The 17747-nt window shown below is 48.7% G+C and overlaps 1 protein-coding gene across 1 annotated transcript; it reads left to right on the forward strand.

Annotated features, from left to right (window-relative positions):
* The first annotated feature begins 4867 nt into the window (after positions 1 to 4867).
* Positions 4868 to 17110, forward strand: IGFBP6 (insulin like growth factor binding protein 6). Its single transcript, XM_083486769.1, has 4 exons — positions 4868 to 5812; positions 14854 to 15005; positions 15660 to 15779; positions 16170 to 17110. The coding sequence occupies exons 1-4, from the start codon at positions 5497 to 5499 to the stop codon at positions 16281 to 16283; spliced, it is 702 nt and encodes a 233-aa protein (XP_083342895.1). The 5' UTR covers positions 4868 to 5496; the 3' UTR covers positions 16284 to 17110.
* The last annotated feature ends 637 nt before the right edge of the window (positions 17111 to 17747 follow it).

Consider the following 17747-nt stretch of genomic DNA (forward strand, 5'->3'; position numbering starts at 1 on the left):
GCCATCCCCAACCTGTTGTCCTCCAGCTGTTGCTGGACTAGCACTCCCATCATCCCTGACCACTGGGCATGCTGGCTGAGGCTGCTGGAAGTTGTTAAACAAACATCTGGAAAGCACCGGGTTGGGAGATGCTGCTATAGAATTCCTGATGAGCTTCCAACAGAGCCTTGGCACCACCCACCTCATGTACTTTCCCCAGCACTTTTTCTCCTGGGCCCAGCAACAAGGCTGCCACTCCACCAGGGGAGGGCACAGGCTGCCATTCCAAGGGCCATTCCTGAAAATTACATCTTGTCTGCCTGCTCCCTTTCTGTGGGTCAGGGAGCATTCCATTAGACTCCTGGGAGCTGCATCTCCTTCGCAGTACATGGGCGATCAAGTGCCAAAAGTCAAGAGCAGAGATTCCTCTGGAATTTTGCCTATGGGAGTGCAAAGAGGCTGCTGCAAAGGTCTGTTCCAAGGCTATAAAAGGGCATGTGCACTCAAAGGGTTGTGATGATCTTTTCTGAATGTGCAAGAGCAACATGCAGAGTGAAAGGAGTTTGAAAGATAGCTTTAGCTTTAAAGGGTGCCATCCTTTTGATATATACCTTGCAGAGCCTCTAGAAGGTGGCTGAATTCAGTAAAGGGCAGGCACCTGGACCTTTGGGCAGAAGAGAACATTTGGGTACCTGCAGCTTTCCCCGCTTCTACCAAGAGACTGCAACATGTCAAACTGTATGTCAATATTCCCTCCTCTGCACAAGGACTAGAGCAGGGATCGGCAAACTAAGGCCCGGGGGTCGGGTGCTGCCCTCCAGGCTCGTAAATCTGGCCCACGGATCCTACCATCTGCTTGGTCAGTCCCCGCGCACTGCGGCCACCTCGTCACACGGGGACTGACTTCCACAACGCTGGCACAGCTTTGGATTGGCTGCAGGAACCTCCTGCAGCCAATCCGAAGCCTTGCCACCCACGGCTGAGGTAAATCTGGTGTGGCCATGGATGGAGAGGCCAGCGGGCAGGTAGCAGGTCTGGGCCACACCATGGGCATCGTGACTGGTGCATTGTGGCATTTCATCTGGAGCTTGGTGTGCCTGCTGGCCCCGCGCCTGGCAGAGCTACTCGGATGACAGGCTGCAGCGCGTGGAGCACGCCGCCTGGGAGCTCCGCAGGGACGGGTCAAGGGAGCAGCTGCTGCTCGTCAACGACTCTGGTGAGCAGGCACCGCTGAGATGCAGTCCTGAGTGCTTGCAGAGTGTGTTCCTCCTCCAGGTCCGGAGGCAGCTGCAGGACCAGCTTGAGGGTATTGATATTTTTCAAAATATAGTCCGGCCCCCCACAAGGTCTGAGGGACAGTGGACCAGCCACCTGGACTAGAGGTACTAGCACAAGGCTGCCAACTTTTAAAGTGGCTCCTGTAGCTGTCCCTTTAACTCGGGTAGGCATTGTTGTTTGATTCTAACTCCCATCATCCCTGACTGTTGGCCATTTTGGTTGGGGCTGATGGAAATTGGGAATTCAGTAACATTTGGAGGGCACCTTGTTGGTTATGCCTGCAGCTTGACCTGGAGCCATTCGCAAGTGATTTATGTTTCATGCCATGAAAAGCTTAACCTAATTATTGAGAGCAAACCTCTCAAAAGGCACAGGAACCGGCTGGGCTGTTATCTGGCCAATTGGCAGCCCTATTTTAGAGCCATGTCTTCTATTGCATTCTATCTCCCTGAATCCAGCTGTGTGCTGCTCCCAAGGATTGCTACCATTTTGCTAGTCCCAATTTCCTTAACAGCAGCCAGATGTTCAGGCAAACATTAGCACGTGATAATAGTTCATCTCCATACGGGAAAGTTATGCAAACTGGTTCCTGAAGGTGCACAAGCAGCCAAAGCTGCATTTTCCTGATCCGTTGGCAACTTTAATCAGTGGTGAAGACTGCAAGATTCCCCTGGAGGCAGCACTCCACTGAATACCAAATGCCGGGCACAAAGGACAGGAGGAGGGTTGTTTCTTTCATGTCCTGTTTGTGGGCTTTCCCCCAGAAGCATCTGGCTGGCCACTGGGAAGGAGGATGCGGACCTAGATGGCCCTTAGTGGGCAGACCACCAGGCTCTCCTTTGGCTGTTTTACCAGAACCCCAAGATCCATCAAGCAAAGCCAGGAGCAAAGTCGTGACTCAGGCAGACAAACATGTTCTGAGAATTCAGGAACAGGGTGCAGCTGAACACAAGCTCACCCCAGGAATTTGTGATGGGTACCAAAAGAAACCAAGGTCACAAATCCTTTCACACAAAATTCCACTCCTGGTTTCCCCCCAAACATTCTTTTTTCAGCAACCAAATTGATTGTGAGTTGGAAATTCTTGCAGATCTTATACACATTCTGCAGAAGGGCATTCTCTTCTGCTCTAACCACTCAGCTTCATTCACACCCCACACAGAACAGGTAAGGGTTCCTCATCCCCTGGACATTGTAAGTGACTGCCAAGCAGGAAGACTAAGTCTTAAGAGCAACTTTTCAAAAACAACCCAAGTGATGGATGTCATGTTTTTGGAAAGAACCAGCCAAGAAGGGAAATAGCTGGGCAATTGAATTACACAACAGAGATGGACTGGAAACTTTAAGTATTCCAAGCATTCTGCCTGGATCCAAACAGAATAAAATTTTAAGGGTGGGAAGAAGAGCCAATCTCTCCCAATCTCTCCCCCCCCCCAAAAAGGGGACACACAAAAGGGCCCTGAGCAGGGATGTTTTGGCTCATTGCCGGCTTTTGTTTGGAAACAGTTTCAACACCATCCCCAAATAATTACATTAAGTCAAACAGGAGGAGTTTGAGAGGCGGACTCCTCTAACTCTCAGCCTAACCGACTTTGCAGGGTTGTTGTGAGGGTAAAAGCAAGGTAACCCCACGTATTCTGCCTTGACCTTCTTAGACAAATGAGGGGGTGTCAGTTAAAGTTCAGCCCATCCCTAAATAGTTAACCCAGAAGTCCTGAGTTAAAAAGGGACAACTTTCACTAGTGTGTCTTAACCTGTCTTATGTGCATTCCTGGAAGACCCAATGAACATAATGGGACATGTCTGGAGGTAAATGACATCACATTACATTTACTCGGGAGTAAGCTCAACTGAGCTCTGGTAAAGACTCACCTTGAGCAGACACACAAGCTCTGCAATCCTAACCCTCTGATTTGGGAGTAAGACCCACAGACATGGTTAGGATTGCAGCCAAAGCTCCTGCCAGGTATTTCCATACCCAGAAGATTCAGCCTGCTGTTAAAGGCACAGGAGCAGATTTTAAAAGGTGGTTTGCACAACTGCAGAGAAAGGAGCTGAACTGGAGCATTGCAGGAAAAGAGGAGAGAGCATGAAATAAAAGGGGGAGAAGTAAATTCGTTCAAGCCTTATGCTTCGATTTTGTGGTTGTAATACCCTGTTACCTAATTATCATCTTTCAGCACTCAGATGTTACAAGTGTCAGCAATTTATTCCCACTAACTGACGGTTGGTTATAACCACAAACAAGCACTCAGGGTGAAGCGCCTGTCTCTCTTCCCCAACCCCATGCATTTAACAGCTTGGTGACAGGCAGAAATCCAATAGGTAAAGTGTTCCTGATCACAGTTTGCAAGCTGCACCTCCTTTTGCAAAGGTTTGCAAGCTGCACCAGTTATTCAGCACAGTTGAAGGCTCAGAAGTACCTCGACTTCACTGCCACATGACTTGAAAGTTGCAACTTCACAAAACCTTCATGGAGGAAAACAGAGCCTCTTGTTAATTTTTGATCAATTTGCATGTTTTAAGGTACAGGGGTTCATGGGGGAGAGGGAACTTGGCAGTCCTATCATCAGATAAAAGTGAGTATTTTCCGATGGCTGATTATTGTGTTCTCTAACATGAGAAAACAAAACTCCCGCTTCAGGCAAGAATTTCCTCATTCTGTTTTTCCCAGAAACAAAATGGGAATATTGCACTGCAATGCTATCCTCCTTTATCTGGAAAGAAAGTCCCATTCAATTTTGTGGGATTTACTTCTGAGTAGATAGCACTGTCAGTGTTCTAATCCCGGTGCTCAGGTGGGTGAGACAAACACCAATAGCATAATTGCTGAATTTGCATCTTAGCTTTTATTTCAAAACAGGCTAGATTTGGGCTTCAGGGTTCCTTCCACTGCAGCAAGTTGTCGTATTTTGACTGCGACTTGGGACTGTTATCTTTGTTTTCCTCTTCAAATTTAAAAAGGCTAAATGTGTGGGTGCATGTGGAAATGTTTGATAAAATATTCTGCTTTAAGAATGAGATTTATTTTTTTACTTTTCTTCTAAAAACCAAGCCGAATTCTGATTGCCTGGAATTCCAAAGCAATACTTCTATTGCATTTACCGATGATTAATTGAACAGAATGGGACTTTCCTGTGAACATGGGCGTAGCCAGTGTTTATTTAAAGGGAGCAGGCTTTATGTGGGGGAGGGGGGAGAACCGAGATATCTGCAATGCAATCGGTCAGTTAAGCATTTCTAATTATTTACTTAATTTAAGGAGGCAGCTGCCCTCCCTGCACCCCCTTGGCCACGCCCATGCGTGTGAACGTGCATGCACGCGGCGTCTCCGTGCTGCCTAGGTTCAGAAGTTGAGAAGTGTGCAGCAAGATTCGTGTCCATGTTTACTACTTCGAAATAAGTTCCTGAAAGTGGGGCAGGCGACCTTCCTCCGAAGCAAGTGTGCAGAAGGATGCTGCTTTGCAGGCCCATCCTAGGCACGGTTCCTTCTGACTTAACCATTCCCTCCCCTCTTCCCCTGTTTCCACCCCCCGCGAGGTGGGCTGGGTCCAGAAAGAGCGCTTCGCGGCTTGTAGAGGCAGGGGCGCAGCTGCCAGCCGCTTGGGCGCCCTCGGGGCGGGACGGGCCACAATCCCGGGGCCCGAGCCGCGCTCCGCTGCGGCACCCTGCAGGCCCGCCTTGCTTTTTCGAGCGGCAAGGAGCCTGCTCGCCTTTGGGCGGCGGGCAGATGGTGGTGCCCTCTCGGGCCGCGCGGAGCCTCCGGGGGAGACGCGAGGCTCGGGTGCGGTAAGCGCCCCCCCCCCGCCGCCCCGCCTGTGTCTACAGGATTCCGAAGCGGGGTCTTTCCTCCAGTTCCTAATGGCGAGCCCTCCGCCGCCCAGGTTTTCCGCGGCTTGCTCGGAAGGCAGTTCCCAAGACGGGAACCGGGCGCTTGGCGCATGGCGCGCTTCCTGGGCCGGCCGTTGGACGGGGCTCCCGCGCCGCGCAGGGCGCCTGGCACCTCCCGCCTTGGAGCGGCGGGGCGCGGAGCCCCAGCTGCCCGCCAGCTCCTCGCGGTCGCCCGCAGCCCCACCCCGCGGGCTGGCGCCCTTCCAGCCGGGCAGGCTGCGCACCTGGCGCGGAAGGAGGCCGGCGGCTCGGGGGCTGGCGCTGCGCGCTGCACGCATTTAAGGGCTGCCGCGCGGTGCTCCAGCCACTCTCTCCGCGGCTCCGGCACCGGGCGCCCTGCGGACCACCATGCTCCCGGCTTGCTGCTTGGAGACGGCGCCGCTGCTGCTGCTCCTCTTGCTGACCGAGGCGGGAGGCGGCGGCGCCCCTTGCGCTTCCCCGGCGGGCGGCCGCGCATCCTCCGCGCAGGCTCTTGGCGACGAGCAGGGCTGCGACGCGCGGGCGCTGGGCGAGCCGTGCGGCGTCTACACCCCGAGCTGCGCGCCCGGCTTGCGCTGCGTCCCTCGGCCCGGCGAGCGCACTCCGCTGCACGCCTTGCTGCACGGCCGCGGGGTCTGCGTGGCCGGAGGCGGCCGGAACCAGACGGAGGCGGCGCCCGCGGCAGGTGAGTGCCGTGGAGGAGCCGCGCCTGGCAAGCGGGGAAGCGGGGGGGGGGGGGCGGAAGGCGGTAGAGAGTCCCGCATGGGGGTTAGACTAGATGACCCCGCGGGGTCCCTTGCAACTCTACAATTCTATCCTTCCATGAAATATCGCGGGGCCAAGATTGCCAAGCAAGTGATCCTAAAGTATGGAGGGTGAGGAAGTATAAAGGGGGGTTGGGAGCATATTGGATGCAGGAGAGGACTGAACCTCCTTGGCCTTTCATCGAGATTCACATGTAAGATCCTCGGCGCAAAGGGAGCAAAACCCTATTGAACACTGTGGGATTTACTCCCAAGTAAAGAGCCATAGGATTGCCGGCAGCGAAGGTGATGGAGTGAAACGATCAGCTGTCCTCTTCCTGCACTCCCACGGTGCGATTCAAGTGCTCTTTCTTTACATTTCTTTAATTTTGTAAATACAGCAAAGACAAAAGAAGTAACATCACCAGCTCACATTAGGAATGAAAATAATCCACACAGTCTGATTTAAACCTATATATTAATATAAGCAGTCCCTATTCCCCAAACAAAATTGAAGATTGCGAAGATGTACAATCAAGGGCAGAAAGGGAAGAGAAGTCTTTCGGGTGCTGAGTAGCGAATGCTGGCTGCTGCTTTTTCTAGCCTTGAAGCATAAAAGCCATAAGGGCTCATAGGTTCCCCCCCCCCCCTGTGCTTGAACTACAAAATTTGAATCTGAATTAGTTACTTGATTTGGAATCGTGTTTGTGCAGGGGGAGTAGGTACTTTTGAAATGTGTGTGCTTTGAGTTCTTTGCTCAGCCGTTCGTGTTTTGTTCCAACTTTGGAAACATTTAATGCCTCTCTGGTAACTCGGACCTAACTATATGCAACCTGAGGTCTAGAAGCCTCCATAGCCCCTCCAAACCAGGTATAAACACCAGGGATGACCCCTGAAATCGGTTAGGTCACCTAGACTTGTGTGTGAGCTGAACACACGCCGTGGCCCCCCTTGATCTCTCATGCCAGGCCTGAGTCACCTTTTGCTCAGACTAGTAGCGGGTGCAGTGCCAAACTTGTCTTGCAGGGAGAAGACTGCAAAATCATCTCTGCCTCCCTGGAGCTGCACCTTCTCCTCTTCTCTCTGGGGAGGTTTCGCAAACAGTTCTTTACGGCTTCCCTTTGTAGACTGCAAGAATCCACTAGTTTGTGGGGTGGAGAGAGGAACCCTGGGAAGAAGAGCTTGGGCTTCAACTCTATAAAGCTAATATACTGTACTGTGCAAGTAAAGTTTGGATCTGGCAGTTCCTTGTCATGAACCTACTTTATGAGTTGGATTTATGATTAGACTTGTGATTTAAGGACACTGCCTCAGAACTCTTGAAATGCTAGTACTGGTCTGTGGCAACAGGAGAGGAGGGGATGTGAGCATGTCTGGCAGCGTGTCCGACTCTGCACTGGAGCACAACTCCCGAAAACACGTTTTTGCTTGCTTCCTGGGCACTTGCTGACAGCAGTCTGTTTTCTTTGATTGCATGAAATGAGCCATAATCTGCAAACTGGATTACTTGCAAGTGCCCTTGGTTTTGCTTTTCCTCTCTAGCAAGCTGAAAAGGAGCCATTCTGCCAGATGATGGAAAGATGCTGGGCAACTCACATGGGTACTTATTTTCACGAGCAAAATTTGGCTCTTATCCTTTGTGTTGTGACACAGAGCAGTGGACAAAGAGAGAAGCTGGCCCTGCATTTTCCTTTTTCAAAAATCTTGGTCATGCTTGGCTAGACCTTCTTGCTCTTTTTGCCAGGACCAGTTGGGGTCTATAACTAGCCAGAGCAGAATCCAGATTTTGGTCTGCTATTGAACTCCCAGGCTCCCTGGGACAACAAGTAAGCAGTTAATCTGGATCCTGAAAGTGCAACAGGGACTGTTGCTTTTGACCAGGGATTTGACCTTGGTTCTAGTACATAAGCCTGGCCTGGCCAGTCCAGAGGCTTATACTGCCTACAACAAGGCTGATACTGTGCATTCTTAGTTCTTTCTGTTCCTGATGCTCTCTGAAGTTGAACACATCCAGTCCATGGAAACAGCCAAGGCTAAGTGTTAACATCAGGCCATGAGATTCCTGGCTTCTGTTGGCATCCATCTGTCTCGAGAGATGAAATCAACCACTGCATTAGTAGCACGGATGTGACCTTCTCAGGGTGCAAGCCTGGGCAGCGTGTCTGGAGGCCCTGGGCAAACTCCCTCTCTGCCTCCCTGATGTGGTCCAAAGGAAAGCAGAGCAATATGTTTGGCACCAGCTGGGCTGCAGGAGTTGCCAGAAGGCATACAAGGCACCATCCAAATGTGGATTTCTGTAGGGGTACTCCATAGCCTTTTTTTCTCCTGAAGATATCTCCCAAGCAGCGGCAGAGCGTATGCCTGCACTGCATGGGGTGTGCTTTCAGTGGTGCTGGGGCTGGAGGGTGCCCTTCTGGGTGCCACAGTCCAGGGGAGAAGGGGGGAGCTGCTGCCCACTCTCCTTCTAATCTCCCCCTCTGGGTCAGACCTGACCCAGCGGCACAGCTGCTGTGGCTGGGCACAAGGTGCACCGTGGCCGAGGGGGGTGGGCCAGCAGCATTGCTGCCCACTCTCCTCCTGCTCTCCTCCTCTGGGTCAGGGCTGACCCAGGGCTGAGCTGCAGACAGGCAGGAGCGCCACAGCCAAGGCACAGCTGCTTCTTGATCAGAGTCAGGCTCTGTTGAAGGAGCCTGCTGTAGGGTGCCTCTTGGTGCCCCCTCACAAAATTGTGCCCAGAGCCACAGACACCCCCCCCCCATGCCTCTGCTCACAAGGCAGCAGAGATTTAGGTTCAGAGTTTTCCTTCTCCTAGATGGACTCCCTTCCAGGTTTGACAAACCCCACCTGCCCCTCACTTCCATGTTCAGCACGTGCAGAACCTCCTTCTTGACCATTGGACCCACTATCGGTCTCGTCCATTCAATCCACCAGAGCCTGTTTTCCCATGCAAGGGAAGTCCCTCAATCGCCAAGGGTCTGAGACCCATTGGCTCCCCTCACCTCGTTTAGCTGGCCAATCGAAGCCGTTCCCGGGGTGTGGCTGCTGTCCCATGCTGACAGCTTCTAGGAGCCACTGGCAAGAGCTGAGTGCAGGGGGGGGGGGCAAAAGTGGGCAAACTAACTCAGAAGGAGCACGATGTGTCCCCCACCAGAGGTGCTACCCCTCTCCTAACATCCCATACACCCTGATTGCTGGCATATATGGCCCTGACATTGCCTCCGCCCCCCACCCTGTGGTCTTATTTATTAAAACATGTATTTGCTGCCATTCAACTCATTTGGATTTCAGAGTGGTATACAATCGGTTTATAGCATAAAATGATAATAAAACAAAATTTTTAAATGCCTGAGTGAGTAAAAATGTTGGTTGGCACTGGAAAGACTGCAGTGTTGGTGGAAGCTGAGCCTCGATAGGGAGGGCATTCCATAACTGGGGTGCCACTGCTGAGAAAGCCCTTTCCCTTCCTGTTGAATAGCAGATCTCTGATGAAGGAGGCACCTGGAGAATGAACATCAGCAGAAGATTTTAAAGCACAGACAAGTTAATATGGGAAGCCATGGTCTTTAACATTTAAAAAAATGCATTGCAGATTAAAATCCTGCCATTCAACTGTTTGGCAGGAAAAATAGAAGGTCTGAATCTATTCTATTTTGCTCTCCTGAACAGGTGATATGCAGAATTCTCACCTTTTTCAATAGAGCTCCATAGATGATGCAGGGGCAATAATGGTGGCAGAGCAACCAAGAAATACAGAACGGTTGGGGTTTGCCAGCCCTAGCAACAGCTGCCTCATGGACCACTCCTCTGTGCTGGGTGAGTTGAGGCTAGCACTAGGCTTGTACTAAAAGTCAGACAATTTGCAGTGAACTAGGTCTATAAAGTCAGAAGGACAACGGAGAGAACACTGGAACAGAATGATGTCATACCAACATCATCTGGATTCTCCAACATTCCCAAGTGAGCAAGTTATGTCACTTCTGGAGAAAACAGCTATATTGGTAGCCCTTCCAGTGCCATGGATTTCCAATGTAATGTCTAGTTGCTTTGTCATCATTTTGTAGAAGGTATGCAGATTTGAGCTTAGCTTGGCACTGAACATGCAAAACAGGTGCCCCAGTTACGCTGTCTGATATAAAAATAAAAAGATCTCTTAGTTTGTTAATATGGAGAAGATGAAAACCACAGTTGGCAGCAAGGAATTGTGGTCGGCATGTCCCTCAAATGGCTTGTGCAATAAATTGTCATTCTCTTCTCAAAATAAAATCCAGAGGTAAGAAGGGATATTGGAGATGTGGAGATCATGCCAAACCCTTCCCTCTGCTGAGGGATTGTGGTTGGAGAACTGCTTGTGTTGAGCTTGTAAAATTCACTCCGCTCCTGATGACTAAGAAGCACTGAATGCCACTGTCCTGATGATTAAGAAGCACTGAGTGCATCTTCCTCCACCTCCTACTTTAAAATATTTTAAATGGCAACCTTATTCAGGCCTCTTGGCGTGAATTCAAGTATGTGCATGCATGCAGTTCAACAAACCCAAAAATGAGACATCAGTTTTTTACATTACACATGTAGCACTGAACATTGTTTCATGAATTTGTGACAGCTTTCTGTCCTTGTAATACACTTGTAGCCTGACATTGTTAGGAGGAGCAGCATCAAACCTTGCTCAGAAACATTTACTACAGCCAAACATTGTGTGGAAATCAGAATAAACCTGCATTTCAAGCTGCAATCCTATGCACGCTTATTTGGGGAATAAAGGATGATTATGTCCAAGTAAACATGCAGAGGATTGCACGAGTGGTCAAAACCTAGGAACACTGGGGGGGCGCTGGTGGCGCTGTGGGTTAAACCACTGAACCTAGGGCTTGCCGATCAGAAGGTCGGCGGTTCAAATCCCCACAATGGGGTGAGCTCCCGTTGCTCAGTCCCTGCTCCTGCCAACCTAGCAGTTCGAAAGCACATCAAAGTGTAAGTAGATAAATAGATACTGCTCCAGCGGGAAGGTAAACGGTGTTTCTGTGCACTGCTCTGCTTCGCCAGCAGTGGCTTAGTCATGATGGCCACATGACCCAGAAGCTGTCTGCGGACAAACGCCGGCCCCCTCAGCCAGTAAAGTGAGATGAGCACTGCAACCCCAGAGTTGTTTGCGACTGGACTTTTAACAGTCAGGGGTCCCCTTTACCCTTTACCCAAGTTGTAAAAGCTGGCTTAGAGACCGCAATATCCAACAAATCCTTTGGAATACTAAAAAAAATCCACCTTTTTAATATCAAACTTTTAGACACTATTAATGCAGAAGTGGTTTTTGAAAGATGAAAGCAGTGGAGTCTAGGCCAGTTGTGATCTGGATGGGACCTTCAGTAACTCATGCATACATCTCTCTTCCTATTTTGCCATTTTACCCATGCCTTGTTTTTGCAGTTAGGAAAACACTTAATCAACATCTGCCTGCTGTTTATACTAGGCTAAGTGGGGCTTTGTATCTAATCGATTGAACCTTGATTCCATTTGATCAAATGACCTGGGTAAAGGTATAATTTATCATGTGGATAACTTGCAGATTGTCAGGGACTGTCCTGAGGAGGGCTGCACTGAGGAGGAATGGTGGGAGCCGCCACCCCCCTCCTGATCCTGAATCTTCCCAGGAGCAGGAGGACAGTATAGCTTTGGAACAGTGGTTTGCAGAGGGGCATAGTTCAGAAGGCAGAAGCTGGGAAATACTGGATGGGGAACAGCTAGCAGATCTAACACTAGAAGAGAGAGAGTTAACAGATTCACAGTCCCTGGGTACTATCTACCCCCCTTCCCCAAAGTCTCTGAGAGCTCAGAAAGTGGCAGAAAAGAAAGCACAGAGGCTACAATCTCAGATTACAAAACATAGGAATGACGTAGATTAATAGGGACGGAGGGGGGGGAGTGACCTTAATTGGGAGCACTGCCATTCTGGTTAGAGGCTTTCTTTTGACCTTCGCTGTGTTTATTAAAGAAACTAACTGGTAAGAATTCCCTTTCCTTTGATCTGCTCATTTACGGCCACAGGTGAGGAAGCCAATCCCCCCAAAGCCTGACACTGGTGCAGCATCCTGGATTTATCAATCACTGGTGAAAATGGTCTAGCATTTCACAGCCAGGAAGCCCCTGGAGTTTTCCAGGATAAGACTGCAGTTCTACTCATCCTTAGATAAGAAGGCAAGTCCCACTGATCACACTGTGAATTGCTTCTGAGTTGAACATGTATGTGATTGGGCAGCCTACAAGCACCCTGAGTTTTTAAGATTAATCATGCTCTCTAATAAATATGTATGTAGCCTCCAAAAAACATGTGATTCTTTTATGGCTGGAACCTGTTCTGTCTTTTTGTCCTGCATGGAACTTGTCATTATGGCCTACTAAGTAGGCTTTGCCCATCGTTCTTGCTGCTACCGTTTCAACAGCCTTAAATGGTCTCCACTGAGCCAGGGTGCTGTATGTACAATCCAGACTGAATTGGAGCTACAGTGGTACCTTGGGTTACAGACGCTTCTGGTTACAGACTCCGCTAACCCAGAAATAGTACCTCGGGTTACGAACTTTGCTTCAGGATGAGAACAGAAATTGTGCGGCGGCAGTGGGAGGCCCCATTAGCTAAAGTGGTGCTTCAGGTTAAGAACAGTTTCAGATTAAGAATGGACCTCCGGAACGAATTAAGTTCTTAACCCGAGGTACCACTGTACTAGTAGTACAGGACCTCACAGGAAATGGGTTGATGCAAGGAAGCTCTGCTGCCCCCTTGAGGAGCTGTGTGGAAAATGCAGAAGTCTCATGTGAGAGCTGAGCCAGTGGTCAGCTGTGGAGCAAATCCACAGGTTGTCAATGATCACAATCTGTAACGTGCTCCACATGTGTCTATAGACGTAACCAGTGATAATCTTCAGGTCCTCTGTGTGCTGCTGTAAGGGGTAATGTGTATATGATTGTGTTTTACCCACATCATTCATGTGCAGAAATTTTTAGCAGAGCTAATTTTACATCTTCATTATTGACTACTAGAAGCTGTCTATTTCACTTGGGTCTCATGGATGGTGGAGTGAAACAGTTTTCTCAACTAAACCTGCCCACTGAACTTTCCTTTCTGGAAGTATCCCTTTGTTGCTGGTGGGAAAAATCCATGTTCCTTCAGGACTGCATAATTATTAAAACTGCCCCAAATGATACTAAAATCATCTGTCATGATTACTTTGACACGCCTGGACTTGGTGAGTTTCTCCATTATTCCAGACTTGCTGATGCCAGTCAGTTATTAAATCAGCATGCAAAATTCTGCACTCCCTGGATCAGCTTTTGTTCGAAAAACCCAATGGGACTTTTTTTAACCTTCTTTTTCCCCAATACATTAAAACTGCCTGGGAGAAAAAGTCCCCCAACAAAAACAGCAAAGATATACTTCTTGGCTTTTGGTTGGTTTGTTGTTGATTTTTGTCTCAGGTGCTTTTTGTGTACAGAAATGCTCACTTAAATGGTAAGTGGCTGGAATTTGGGAACAGAAAGGCTGCATTATACATCTGTTTCCTTTCTAAATTCTACAGTAAAAAGCACAACTGGGCTAAGGTCCTGAACATGCCCCCCCCCCCCGGAAAAGTATAACTTGACAACAATATATCTGGGCGTGAATTCAGCTAGCCTCCATTCTGATTGTCACAAAGGGAGAACTGAAGTGTTCAACACTTATTGTCCCAAGTGACAACATTATGGGGCTGGAGGAGATAGGGATAACTAGATTAGGATTTTTTATATATTAAAAAAATGGGAAGTGCATGTGACTGTTAAGATTCCTCCAAAACTACCTTCTGGAGAATATTAGCTTTAAAAATTGTCCTTTGGACACTGCTAGTTCTTGGCTGGAGATGGACAAATGATTATTTGAAATAGCTGTTAGGCGAAACAGTGCTTTCCAGTGTACATTTCTTTCTTACATTTTTATCCCACGTGCCTTTCAGGGCAGTGTAGCTTCATGGCTGAGGGTTTTTCTGGATGAGTTGCTCCTAATGTCTGTTCCAGCTCTTTGACTAAGTGCAGAGTATGTCCCAGTTGCGGCATCTGGCAAAATACTAGGCAAGGGTAAGATTATCTGAAATGTCAAGGAGGAGAAACTAACCAAAGTCTTTGGCTGTATTGCAAATCCCACCACCTTTAGAGAGGTATTGCTCACTGATCACAACTTTTGATACCTGGCATAGAGGCACGTTTACTTTGCAGTTAATGCTAGATGGGTTTCACACATGTATCTAGATGGGTTTCACACATGTATCTCCAGAGAAGCGGACACGGAGCAATGGATCCAAACTACAAGAAAGAAGATTCCACCTAAACATTAGGAAGAACTTCCTGACAGTAAGAGCTGTTCGACAGTGGAATTTGCTGCCAAGGAGTGTGGTGGAGTCTCCTTCTTTGGAGGTCTTTAAGCAGAGGCTTGACAACCATATGTCAGGAGTGCTCTGATGGTGTTTCCTGCTTGGCAGGGGGTTGGACTCGATGGCCCTTGTGGTCTCTTCCAATTCTATGATTCTATTTTCTTGATGAGCTTCCAGAACAATGAGCAGATATGTTTCTTTCAACTGCAGGGCAGTTTAGTTAACATCCCTACTGTGTCCTGCTTCCCTTTTGCCCAGTTACAGGACTCGAGGCAGGGCTGGACTTCTGGGATCCCTCAGACCCCGTCAGCTGCAGCTCATGCAGTGCATCCTTAATCATACCCCCTGCACAGGGTGGGTGGGTGGTGGTAAATGTTACCAGATATACTGATAGGAATAACAGAGGCTGACTGTTCCATTCATCTTCTGTTTTCATGTTCTGCTTGGAAGAGAATGTGGATGCACCCAATATTTCAACATTGTTCTCTGTAGGATTTGGGAACTGCTGTCCTGCAGCTGGTCCTCCCTCCCTCCCCTTGTCATCCTTAAGAAGGTGACTGAAAGGCTGAAGCCTGTTTCCATCTCTCTAGATGATGGTTGGGAGGAGAATCACCATGCCGGTCAATCAACAGCAGAGCCTCTCCTGTTACAGAGCCAGGATCCACTGCAAGAGGTCACGGTTGGCAAAACCCAGCTACAGCAGCTCTCCCTGGGCAGTGATGCCAAACAGGAGCGTGATATGGTACGTGGAGCAAGCAGCCTGTACTTTCCCACCCAGAGAAAGAATAGAAGGGACTGCTTCCCTGCTGACATTCTGGCTTCCTGCTCTGTATGGACCTTCCTGCACAGGAAAGTGATGTTAGAAGAACTGAGGAACCTGCACATTATTGCTCTTAACTGTTTGCTTCTATTTCTCTCTCTCTCCTTCTCACACCACCAAATTCCTACTTACAGAAAAGCATGAGGTATAATCTTTCTGGGATTGCATATTTTCAGTAAGCCAGAGAAGGATCTCGTAATTGAACACTTCCTCATGGTTTAACACATACAGCCTTCCTCCCTATAGGGGAAGCCAGCGTATCGCTCCCTGCCATGCTAGCACTTTTATATGGTGCCTTCTGTATAAACCCTTGACTTGTAAAGCAGACCCAAACACTTGTATTTAAAGTACTGTTAAACCCAGGCTGAATACACTGCTTGACTCTTCTGGCTTCTGTCCACCTATGGGTATCATAGCTCTTTTGTCAATCCAATACCAGGGAACCTGTGGCTCTCCAGATGATGTTAGACTACAACTTCCATCATCCTGGCTGTGGCCGATGGAGTGATCTAATAACATCTGAGAGGCCACAGGTTCCCACCACAACTTAACTACTGTCCTATTTCTATTTGGCAGGCTCCTTGCCGCAGGCACCTGGCAGCCATCTTGCAGGAGTTGAAGGCCCCGCTCTACCAGAATGGTCAAGACATCTTCATTCCCAACTGTGACACCAAAGGGTTCTACAGGCGTAAGCAGGTATACTGAAAAGTTGCCTAGAGGCAAAGTGAGCTACTCTTGGGCTTTTATAGCAAGCCATAACTCTAATAAGCTGAGTAATTTCTCAGTTGGCTTAGTGTTCTGGTTCTTTTGGCTTCAACTTTCCTACCAGAATCTTATGTTAAAAATATCCAGTCTCTCCCACTGTGTATACAGGCAACTCCCCATATACACAGAGGTTGTGCTTTGAGGCACTGTGTGTCAGTGGGATGCATGTAAGCCCACCCTACCCGTCCTGCCCCATTGCAGAGCCGAAGTGGCTTGCGCATGCCGATCATGCACAAATGGGGAATTGCCCGGATCCATGGGCTAGAGAAGCTGCTGTTCCACAGTAGTCTTATCTTCCACTAACATCATTGCCCCCTACAGTGTCAGGCATCCAAGGGACAGAAAAGAGGCCAGTGCTGGTGTGTGGATAAGAGAGGCCGCCGGTTGGAGGGCATGGAAGAAAAACCCCTTTGCCTGCTTCCCAATGTCGACTGAGCGGTTGGGAGAAGAGTGCTCCAGCAGCAGAGATGCTTGTCCAGGAAGAATCGCTCTACTAGAACTGTTGCAAATATTTGCTTTTAACTTATTGTGCTGTTGCTGCCTTGCTGGGACCTTGCATTCCCTGGAATAACCTTGGAGCAGCTGTTGCATCTGATAATTTACAGAAGGGTGGAGGAGCCTGGACTGGCTGCATCACAACACGGGCCAAGAGGAGGCTTCTGACTACATGACTAAAGAGGTTTTCTTGGATAAGCTATCAGTGGTTGCACTGCAAAGATAAGCTGGCACCTAAGCCAGCTTTACATTTAGTAGATGTTGCGTGCATCCTATGTTCTAAGCCGGTAGGGAGACATGAGTAGCCAGATACTGGGTGTGGGGAGGAGAACCAGGGCTGATCTAAAGCTTTTTACCAAGCTAGAAGTAATAGGAAAAATGGGAAAGGAGACAACTTTGTAAAAACAGGTGACCATAGAGAGCCCGCAAGGGCACTATGAAATGGGAAAGGATGAGAACAGCAACCACACACCATTACCAACACCTAGAATTATAATGAGATAGTGTAGAAGGGATAAATGGTACGGGGCACTGGGACACTCGTGGTTGTTTTTTTCCACTAAAACCTGCTTGGTCCTTAGCCTGCCCTCTGTATCATCTTGCCTTACAGCTTCCTCTCAAACAGATTGTGGGGAGAGCTCCATGGAGGGGGTCTGTGGTTGCCTGGGTTTTCCCTATTCTCTGCCATGTGCTTTCATTGGGCGGGGGGTGGATTCTGTATGTTTCACTGGCACTGGATTCAATAAATCTGAGGACGATATAACATGCTTGCTATTAGTCCTAAAGACTGGTTTTTCTTTGGCTTCTGAAAATCTCCTGGCACCAACAATGAAAAGGATTCAGCTAAAGAAATAAACCTTGTCCCTAAGAAATGCTTGGAAAAGATGAAAAGGTCATAATTGCATCTGGTAATTAGAACTACACCAGCATTTTTGTGGGGGATTTTAACCGTTATTATTGTTTGCACCTAAGCATAACCTGCCACATTGTTTACTCAGGAAACCTGTCTGCTAAACAATTAGTAGCAAATAAAGTAAGTTTGGAGGCTACCATCAGTTCTGAGAGGTCCAAGTTCTACAAGGAGGAGCCCTGTGGATGCTACTTTACATAATAGCATGCTCTGTTCCTTCATGCATTTGTGGCATCAGTCTCCAGTGAACTCAGCGAAAAGGAAGCTGAAGTCAGGTAGGGCTATCCCAAGAGCTACTATGGTTACATGCTTTTCCTCTCCTCAGTAGCGACCACCCTTCTGCGTGTGACAAGACAGAAGGGTGTGGGATAGAGCTGGGCTGCTATCTACTCTTTTTCTCCCCCCGTGTGCTTTCGGATGAATGTGGTTACTCTATATTACCTCACTTGTATGTTTTTTAAAGGAATCAAATTCAACAAGTAAACACTTGTGCC

Source organism: Podarcis liolepis (genome assembly GCF_965112155.1).
Source record: "Podarcis liolepis genome assembly, chromosome: 2".
NCBI lineage: Eukaryota > Metazoa > Chordata > Lepidosauria > Squamata > Lacertidae > Podarcis > Podarcis liolepis.